At 33.4% G+C, this 11,111-nt stretch overlaps 1 protein-coding gene across 1 annotated transcript; it reads right to left on the bottom strand.

The window, feature by feature from the left end:
- Nucleotides 1–2,900: 2,900 nt before the first annotated feature.
- On the bottom strand, nt 2,901–4,901 carry LOC134697148 (uncharacterized). The gene is made up of 3 exons (XM_063559252.1): nt 4,891–4,901; nt 3,858–3,990; nt 2,901–3,110 (listed from the first exon to the last, which is right to left on the bottom strand). Exons 1-3 carry the CDS (start codon nt 4,899–4,901, stop codon nt 2,901–2,903), a joined length of 354 nt encoding a protein of 117 aa, XP_063415322.1.
- Between the last annotated feature and the right edge of the window lie 6,210 nt (nt 4,902–11,111).

Below are 11,111 nucleotides of genomic sequence, written 5' to 3'. Positions count from 1 at the left end.
TTTTTCCCCAAAAATTTAAAAAATCAATATTTCAGCCCATTAGTTACATTATGAACATAACTTGATTATCATATTGGATAGTTTTAAACAAATTTGAAATTTAATTTAATGCTTAGAAAATTATGTGTAGATTTGGGTATCAACTTTCCGCAAAACTAATTTGCCCATTTACACGGAATTTAGGTAATTTCTGACAAGTTTTGATTTTCATTATCACATGTGCATACATTGCAAATGAAAGCTTTTTAAAATGGTGTATCTTATTTTGTTTTATATTAAATACTTATTTCAAAGTCGTGTATCGTTTCTTTTGTTGACTAGTATATATACAAAACTTAATGAGTAATTGAAATCAAGATATTTGCGCAAGGTTTGCGTTATATCGCAAAGGTTTGCGTTATAACGCAAATGTTTGCGATATAACGCAAACATAGCAAGAAAAATTTAAAAAAAATGTGTGGCGCTAATACGCTTCCGTAGAAAACATTGACTCAAAACATTTTTTTCTTGATAATTAGATTGTTTCATAGTTTTTCAATCTTTTATGTTAAGGAAAAATTAACTGCGACGAAAAATGGATTTTTTATGATATTTTTTAAAGCATTAACCCATAGTCAAAGGTACAAAAACCACAATAGAAACATAGGGGGGGGGGGGGAGAAAAAATATGAATATTATTTACAAATGGCCATTGACAACAGTAAACGCTGACCTTCTTCTTTATGTTCACTTGCTATGGATTTTTGTTATCACATTTAAGGTAAAAAAAAGATCAATTAAAAATTATAACAGGGTATTAGTGTTTCCCGTTTACATCAATGATAACTATTTATAAGATTTATTAATGACATAGCATGTGTACTGATTTATGTAAAAAAAAAAACAATTGTCATTTGCAGTTATATCTGGTGTAAGACAGGAATATGTTATGCAATTCATCCTATTTTTATTGACTATTGACTATATACAAAGGCATATAACATCAGACAAGGAAAGGGGTATCCAGTGGACCATGTTTTACCAGGTAGAAGTCATTCATTTTGCTGATGACAATGTCATATTAGCAACAACAAGCGAACGCATTAAAGATAAGAAAAATATACTAACAACAGATGTTCAAAAGTGTCCTTATGCAAACGACAGGTTAAGCCTAACGACTCGTTAAATGTTGTTAGCTAATTACTGCGTTAAATTGTGTTGTTCAAACATATTTAACGAGTTAACTAACTACTTGTTAAAAAATTTTAAAATTGTTTTTTTTTAACATTTTCCCATATTTCTGAAATTCTTACCCAAAATTCCTCCACTTCATGTTTAACAATGGCTGAACCACAAACCCCCAACAAGAAACTAACAAGAATTAGAGGGACCAACTTCACAAGCACAGAAGTAAATTTGATTAATAGAAGATTGATGGAGGAGTTAGGGTTATTGAGAGGAAAGTTTGGCCGGGACATAACAGCAGATATGCAAAAAACAAGATGTGGGCTAAGATAATAGAGGAGATGAATGCTCTTGGGGCTAGTTACAAAAAGCTTTCCACTGTCAAGGTCAAATTTAGGAACGTAACCAGAAATGCCATGAAGTTTGTGTACGAGAAAAAGGAGAGAAACAAAACAGGAAGAGGACCAGTATGGCAGAGGAAAACATCATTAATGCCATGAAGATTCCATGAAGGATACTCCCTCCTTCAAGGGAAAAGACGGATGAATGTAGACTTTTGTAGGTTGGTATTTTAGAAATAGTACGTACTTACTTACTTAGGCCATTGGCTCCTCTGGGGAGCATAGGCAATTGACGAACTCCCTCCATCTAACTCGATTTAACAACAGCTTTTCTAAAGTGTTCCAGTTCTGTCCTTGTTGCTTTATTTCAGATTCTGTCTCCCTGCGCCAGGTATTTCTTGGTCGACCTGTTTCTTTTTGTCTTTGGTCTTTGAGGGTTTTACTTAAGGGCATTAATGCTGCCTGTTGGTTTTCGAAGTGTGTGGCCTATCCATACCCATTTTCTTTTCTTGATTTGGATGGTTCTTGTTCAGCTCTTTTACATAGGTCTATATTTCTTACGTTGTCGAAGCATCTGATGTTTATGATTCTCCTTAGGCAGTAGTTGATGAACCTTTGGGGTCTAAACAACATTGTTTTGGTTGTTCTCCATGTCTCTAATCCATACAAGAGCACTTATTTTACGTTGGCATTGAAAATTTTCATTTTTGTGCTTCTTGAGATGTTCTTGGCACTCCATACTTTCCCTAGAATGTTAAAGATGACTCTGGCTTTGTTGATTCTTGCTTTTACATCAGCGTCTGTTTACAATGCTTCCTAGATAAGTAAACTCCTCAAGTTCTTCTATGTTGGTGTTGTTCATATTTATTGGTTGTTTACTTTTTGTATTGATCTTCATCACTTTTGTCTTTTCTTCGTTTGGTTTGAGTCTAAGCTTTATAGATGTTGAAGAGAGAAGGGTTGTTTTGTCCAAGCTTTATAGATGTTGAAGAGAGAAGGGTGGTTTTGTCTTGCCTTTATTGTTATGTACTGGAGATAAGGGCTATAGCATCTGCAACATCCAAGTCTTTTAGTTGTTGCCACATTGTCCATTGGATTCTATTTTTTACCCTTTAGTTGCTTATTTTATGATGTAGTCTATTGTCAAGAGGAAAAGAAGAGGTGATAGCATGCAGCCTTGTTTTACTCCAGTTTGACATCAAAACTCTCGCTGAGCTTTCCTTCATGTATAACTCTGTATTTCGTGTTGTTATAAGAGTTTCTGATGATGTTCTAAAGGGTTTCTCTGTCCAAGCTGTCAAATGCCCTTTCGAAGTTATCAGAGGTAATCAGTTACGAGGTGTTCCACTCTAATAACTGCTCTATTTTAATACGTGGTGTGGCTATCTGGTCTATTCATGATCTGTCTTTACTAAATCCTGCTTGCTGTTCTCTGAGACTTTCTTCTATAGCATTTAGAAGTCGTATAAGGAGAATTCTATTCAGTACCTTTGCTGGCAGTGGTAGTAATTCAATTTCTCTGTAATTTTTGCATTCTTTAGGGTTGCCTTTCTTTAATAGTTTTAGTAGACGACCCTCATTCCATTGTTGAGGCATTTTCTCTTGCTGTCATATATCACTGAATAGTTTATGTAAGAGGTTAGCTGTAAGGTCTGGGCTGGCCTTAAGGGCTTCTGGTGGAATGTTGTCAGGACCTGCTGCCTTTCCAGACTACAACTTTTATATAGCTTGTTTGTTTTCTACTTTTGTTGGTAGGTTAAGGTTTATGTGAAGCTCTTCATCAGCTTTGTTGATAACTGGTGTATTAGCTGGAGGTAGACTATTTAGAAGTTCTTAAAGTATTCGGCTCATCTAGCAATATGTTCTTCAATAGTGGTACGAACCTTCCTATTTTTGTCTTTAACTTGTTGACCTGTTTGTCTAAATTTGCCAACAAGTGATTTGTTGGTATCATACAGATCTTTCATGTTCTTATGTTTGCAGCTTCTTCAGCTTGTAAGGCAATATTTTCAATATAATATGCTCTTTTATCTTTTCTTACACATTGTCTAACTTCCTTGTGGGTTTTGTTGTAGTCAGTTTGAGCATCAGCTTTCGATTTTCTGGTTTGCTTCTAATCAATTTGTCTTTTTCTGTTTTCTCTCATTTACTTTTCCGAAAGTGGCTGGTGTAATCCATTCTCTTTTTGTGTGTGTTTTTCTACCAAGATTTTCTTCACATGTGCTCTTTTATCTGACTCCACTGGTCTTCGATGTTATCAAGTTTTTCTAGCAGCTGGAATTTGTTTGAAAGCGTTATGTTGAACTGTTCTTTCTCTGTCTTTTCTCTCAAAAAGTTGACATTGTACCTCACCCTTGTTGATTTTTTCATGGTGTCTATTTTCCTTAGCTTCGTTCTTACTTTTCCCATCAGGAGATGGTGGTCTGATGCAGCATCTGCTCCCCTCTTTACACAAACATCTTGAAGTGATATCCTTAATTTGTTGCTGTTGCAGAAATTGTCAATAAGGTTTTTTGTGACATGGTCTGGTGATACCCAAGTTGCCTCGTGAATGTGGTTGTGTGGAAATATACTCCCTCTAATGACAAATTTATTGTTGGCACATAATTCTACAAATCTTTCTCCATTTTCATTCATTTGACCAAGTCATTGATTTCCCATTGATTGTTCTTACTCCATATTGCTGTTACCTATTTTGGCGTTGAAGTTTCCAATCAGTACTGTTAGGTCTTTGTCTCTTTGCTGGTTTAGCATTTCATTTAAGGTGTTATAAAAATTGTCCTTTTCATTTTCATCGCAATTATTTGTTGGTGCATAGCACTGTATAAAGTTTGCTATTATTCGCTTATGCTTTAGAAATAGCAATATTATATAAGTTTCATTCCTTTGTTTCGACTAAATTTGTTAGGTTTTATTGTTTTCATTGTCAAAATCACAAAGAAAACCAAAAAAACCGAAGCAGTCGTCTGCTATGACAGTATGATGTCCCTTTTAATGAATTCCTTGCAGACGTCGCCAATAATCTAAAAAAAAGATTCATGTGTTCTGCGATCATTATGACATTCATGTTACTTTTTATTTATAGAATTCCTTAATGAACGTTAATGCCGAGAAGACCAAGGTAATGTCAATAATAGTTATCAAAGGTACCAGGATTATAATTTAATACGCCAGATGCGCGTTTCGTCTATAAAAGACTCATCAGTGACGCTCAGATCAAAACAGTTTAAAAGCCAAACAAATACAAAGTTGAAGAGCATTGAGGACCCAAACTTCCAAAAAGATGTGCCAAATACGGTTAAGGTAATCATATACATATAATAGAAATACAATACCAATCACAATCAATGATCTGCTAGTGGACAGTGTTGAAAATTTCACTTACCTTGGAAGCATCATAAGTAAATATTATGAGACAGGAAAGGATATAAAAACAAGACTTTCTAAGGCACGTGCATGATTTGCAAGACTTCATACGATCTTGAAGTGCAACCATTACAGTTTAAGGACCAAACTGCAAATCAACAACAGCAATGTAAAATCTGTCCTATTGTAATGTTCAGACACATGGCGTGTTTTAGTTGGTGATCAACCTTCACAAATTAGATGCAGTCTATACCAGCTAGATAAAAAATAAAATCACAAAAATACTGAATTAGAGGAAAATCAATTCGGAAAGTCCATACCAACATGGCAAAATCAAATAACAAAACGCATCAAAAACGTATGGACAAGAACTGTCTAATTTCTTACTTGGTACAGGCATTTCCAAATGTAGAAAATGGTGGTTTAAATCGGGTTTTATAGCGCATAAAAAGATCAATAGAATATTTTGGCCAAATAAGATCAGAAACAAGAGCCTTTTGGAGAAATGTCATAGAGCTATATATATGCTAAGAGCTTTACAGCAGACATCATATAACGAAGATTTAGATGTTTAGGCCATGTACTGAAAATGCCACAACATCGCCAATCTAAACAACTCTATATAGAACACCACCAGGAAAACGAAACCAGGGAGACTTAGAATCACCTAGCGAATAACTATTACAGCAGAATTAAAAGCAATGAGTTACACCTGGGCCAAGCCCAGTACATGGCCAATGACATAGAAAAGTGGATGCAGTTTGTTGTTGCTTTATGTCACACCGGGGATGAAGAGGATAAGTAAAGTAAGTAAGACGTACTATAGCTTCTAGACTATATGACTAAAAAATAAAAAGTTCTTGTTTTGTCTCTTACTTTCGGGAGTTTTGAATAAACTCATCATAGATACCAGGATTAAAATTTTATGTTCATGCCAGACGCGCGTTTCGTCTACAAAAGACTCATCAATGAAGCTCGAATAAAAAAAATGTTAAAAAAAACGAGTTTGAAGAGCATTGAGGACCAAAAAGGTAATCTTTTCCTGAGGTAGAAAAGCCTTAGTATTTCAAAAATTCAAAGTTTTGTTAACAGTTAATTTTTTAATTATGAACGTATCAATGATAATTCGAGTCAACACAGAAATAAACTCATCATAGATACAGGATTTAAATTTTAAAGAAGTGCTGAGTACTGGACTGACTAGTCACTTGATCTAATGAGATACTCTTGAGTATTTAGATAGTTAAAAATATTGCATACTGAGATTCCTCTATATCTATACTTTTTTTTTTTTGTAATGAGATCTGAAAACAACTCTCTTTAACCTGTATTTCAATTACCTTATTTTATATATTAAATTGATCATGATATTATTTGACAATTAAGATCTGAGAAATTACTTCTGGTTTTGTTACTGAAGTTTCATGATGATTGTCTTTTAATTGAACGATATTTACTTAAATATTTCAGGACATGTGTCATATAGGCTGTTTTTGCGTAGTGTTGTGGTCTGTTATATAAAGAGAGCGCTATATAGCCAAACACCGCCGTTTCAGGATATAATTATTTTTAATTATGAAGTGTAAAGTTATTTCCCAATATATACGGTTATTTTTTGTTTTTTATTTACAATTCAGCTTATACTGAAATACACTATTATTAGTCCATAGTATTTGCAAAGATTAGGTGGTGTTTTATTTTATAAACTATTCAATATTTTAACTTCCCAGATAGAATTTCACGGCAATGAAATATTTTCCTCCGGATAAAAAAATAACAACAACATATGTAACATTTCTTTCCGGCGGATTATATTTTATCCGGATATAATTTTGCTTTACACTTTACACACACGCATACATCCACAAACACTTTCCAGTCTATTCCATATCATGAAACTGAATAACGTGTCCAAGTCCAGTGATCTCTGATCTCTCCCACACAAGTAAGTGCTCCCTTCTCGAGTTGTCAAAGCTCTAAAACCTAGATTTTTTTTTCTTTTTTTTTATATAACTTCTACTTGTTTAAATAAGTTGGCTTCCTTCCTTCTTCCTAAGTATAATGTGGTAGTAAAATATAGGGGGGAGGGTGCAAAAGAGATTTTGCTAAAGGTCTGCAACTGCGCGCGTTAAGAAAAAATTAAATCACAAATATACTGAACTCCGAGGAAAGTCCCTAATCACATGGCAAAATCAAATGACAAAACACATCAAAAATGAATGGACAACAACTGTCATATTCCTGACTTGGTACAGGCATTTTCAAATGTAGAAAATTGTTGATTGAACCTGGTTACAAGAGGAAATGCATCTTGTTTGACCACACAAATGCATCGTTGTTATTCTTGAGTTCACAAAAGTAACTAGTTTAGGATGTGAGTTCAAATTCCTGCAAATTGGTTTTACATGATACAATAAGCGAGAAATTACTGCTAACTTTAGCACACGGTCCTACTTATATGCGCCCGTGAGCGCCCGGGTGAAGAAAAAGCACCCGGGGAAAAGAAAAAAGCGCCCGGAGAAGAAAATAATAATAATTCATAACAATATTTGTTTTCCTTAAAAAATTACTAATCATTGCTTGTTTTGTCCTTAATAAAAAATGGGGGTATGTACGATGCTACATCTAAATTGTTGTTGTACTTTTACATTTTAGATAAGTAAGTAAATAAATATAAATAAGAGTATATAGAAGAATCATGAAAGACATTGTCCTCGATCAAAATGTATATTTTGCCGGTTACTAAAAATATTCGGTGCATGAGGTCTATTATTTTCGAAACTGCATGGTGAAACATGTCTTTTGATGTCTTACATGTTATAAATCTTCCGCATAAACTGTGATCCATAAATATTATTATCAGTCTTTCGAAATAGTATTCATATATTATTGTTAAAATTGAAATATTCATACTTGTTTTTGTGCTTTATTAAAAATGTCTATTATCTGAATTTGCAAATTACTTGTCTAAAATTAAAAAAAAATAATCAATGTCCATAACTTTACAAAGGTGTCTCATGCCAAGAAAATATCTAAATATTTTCCCCGGGCGCTTTTTCTGTTCCCCGGGCGCTATATTTTCTTCTCCGGGCGCTTTTTCTTCACCCGGGCGCTCCCGGGAGCATGTTAGTAGGACCCTTGGCACATAAGTGAAATTATTCATTAACTCTTACACTTGACAACAACTTACATGTTTATCTAACTATATCAACATGACATATAAAAGGTTACAAGATAGTGAAAAATGTGATCACAGGTGCAATTTTTGTATCAATACTGCATGTCAAAATTATCAATAAATGATCCATAAATATCACTTTGTATCAAATATCATGAACTGCATTTAATTAGTGAATTCATACATACTACATAGAAAGTTGCAATAATAAAGCTTGTCCTTTAGATTGTGACCTACCGAATTAGACTATTTACCGGATTTATTATAACATAAGTAACGCGACGGGTGCCACATGTGAAGCACCATCTGCTAACCCTTCCGGAGCACTGCGATCACCCTTAGTTTTTGGTGGGGTTCGTGTTGCTTGGTCTTTAGTTTTCTATGTTGTGTCATGTGTTCTATTGTTTGTACTATGTTTGTCTTTTTCGTTTTTAACCAGGCGTTGTCAGTTTATTTTCGATTTATGAGTTTGACTGTCCCACTTTTAAAACTTTTTATTATTTGAATGAATTTGACTTGAACAATCCATGACGTATGCTATTCATTATCAAGATTACAGCAATTCTTTGTTTGATGTGATTTCAGGAAGACTTTGAATTTCATTGGATAACTATTATACAAATCAACACACGTGTTTGTTATTTACTATAAAACATAACAAGCTATGTAAGTAACAATTTATATATAAATATATAATATTATAATTTCCTAAAATATAAACTCCAAAAGTAATTGGTAATGTAACTTACTCCTATGTGACGTGTAGTATTGTCAATCACAATACCTTCTTCCTAAGACCGACATCAACAGAGTTGTCGCAGTCTGTATGCCGCACTTGATTCGTTATCATTTATCATGCTCTGCAATAATACCATACACTAAATTTGCTAAATTCCTATTACCTAACATTTGTGCAGATATTCATAAATGACATAAATGCTTCTGTAAATAATGTATACTTTGGCGGACTGCTGTCAAAAGCTGTTCCTTGCAACTGCAACATGCTGTTCACACATAAAATAATGTCTGCGCGATGCTAGCAACAAAGAAAACGGAGAATGCGCAAATTGAAAGGCTCTAAACCAAATCCAATATTTCATGACATCAATCTTTAGTTCTACTGGGATAATTGGTGAGTATTGTGCAAATATGACATTTAAACTTGGCAATGTCTTCGACAATGCCATAAGTTTCAGTTTCTGTGTCTGCGTGGTCTCTTTCCAAGTAATCTTTGATAACGTTGATTCATATGTACATTTTGACAAAGTGTAGTTTATCATATATAATGATATTAAATATTTTTGCGAACATAGAAGAAATAGGGCAATTTGAGCCACCCAGATACTGCATCTGAATGCACACAAAACAACAAGTGACTAAGCTCATGTTTGTAGTTTTTGTATTGTTGTTTATTCTTTGGCATAACTATCTGTTGTTGTGCAAGAGGTAATCTTTGATATGCATTTGTTATAGTGTTAAGATACATCTAGATAATTCTGTTTTACAATGATGGTACAAAGTGTTGAACATGCCTAAGATGTTTATATTTTGAAAAGATGGCTCAAACGGATAAATGTTCTGCAGCTTTTTTATTGTTTTCATTAATGAGCTATTTTCAATTTAACACACAGATCTTGTAATTTCACATGGAAACTTTCTGTAATCATGCAAAGTCTCAGATAATGAAAACATGTGAATTCCTGTTTAATATGAATTTTTAAGAATATTGATTAACTTGTTCTTTGTAAACCTTAAATAGAACAAATTATTGTCAGGAATGAAATAATGTAACAATGTTGAATATTCTATGCAGTATAATAACCTTAGTACACAGGACATAAAGCAGGGTATAATATTTTCTGGTCTCCACACTGATGATTCAGTTTTCTCAGCAATCCAAAACATGGAGTCTTCAAAAAGTATGAACAACAATTCTTCTAAATATTCCTCTCTGGCTGCTATTTCTTTCAAAAATATTTGTTTTTACAAAGTGTAACATAGCAACTGAGTATGACTAAAGGAATAAATAAGCATTTTGTCTGCTACAGAAAACCCCAGATATTCGCTATAGATACCTTATAGCCGATTGGAACAAAAATCAGGTGCTCCACAGGGCGCAGCTTTACAAGACCGCAGAAGTCAAACCCTGAACAGTTAAGACAATTGCAGTCGTAAGCAGTGTAAGGAAGGTAATTCTAAAACATTTAACATACAATGTTGGATATATTCAGATTTACCTCCCTTACACTACTTGTATATTATGTATAAAAAAAATGTCAGGTTTTGGAGTAATTGCAAAAAAGCAAAGTATGGACACAACATTCAAGCTTGATATAACTCTGAATTGGGATTGCAATCACATTTTTGACATATTATCATTTTCTGACACATAAAAAATGTCAAGATCTTACAAATCTATTCGGCAATATTGTGCAATTAAAGATTTCTTCTTTTACAGCTAATACATTAATGCTAGCAAGACAAATCTTTGTTTGGCTTGCTTGCTTTGTTTGTATCAATGTTTGCTCAAGCATGGCAATTAAGATAGGCGGGGCTTCAGCTTGTATACATCATACTTATATTTTATTGGACAATATGTTTTAGGTTAAGGACACTAAATTTTAAAACATCACAGGATGACAAATATAAAGCGCAATCGTAGAAATGGAAAGCAAAAAAAGATTTTTTTTTTTCGAAGATAATTATGCAACTTAAAAGACTGTTGTCAAGTACTTTTAGTATAACAAAATAGCTATTCAAACATACGTACTCTGATTTTGTGATTCATTACACTAGGTATTTCATTTGACCCATATATTTCATCTTTTAATGCTGTGATTTTTTTATGTTATAAAGTCAACCTGTAGCTTTGCTATATAAAAATGATAGAATCTGAAGCGAGATGATGTATCAAATGTTCTTGCTTTGTACGTTTTCAAGACAAAATATTCATCCCAAACACACCCTAACATAAGAAGGTGCACTCGATTTTCTCTTTTTGATACAATTGTTACCAATTTTTTGATTTTTTTTCTTGAGTCACATAATGGAAGGGCAGACAC

This window comes from Mytilus trossulus, chromosome 1 (assembly GCF_036588685.1).
Source record: "Mytilus trossulus isolate FHL-02 chromosome 1, PNRI_Mtr1.1.1.hap1, whole genome shotgun sequence".
In the NCBI taxonomy this organism is placed as follows: Eukaryota; Metazoa; Mollusca; class Bivalvia; order Mytilida; family Mytilidae; genus Mytilus; species Mytilus trossulus.
The sequence above is the reverse complement of the archived record's forward strand: the minus strand, read 5'-3'. Positions and strand labels throughout refer to the sequence as shown.

Coding starts and splice junctions, on each gene's coding strand:
- LOC134697148 (XM_063559252.1), bottom strand. Junction 3,111..3,857: donor CCATGAAAAAATCAACAAGG/GTGAGGTACAAT, acceptor GATATATGACAG/CAAGAGAAAATGCCTCAACA.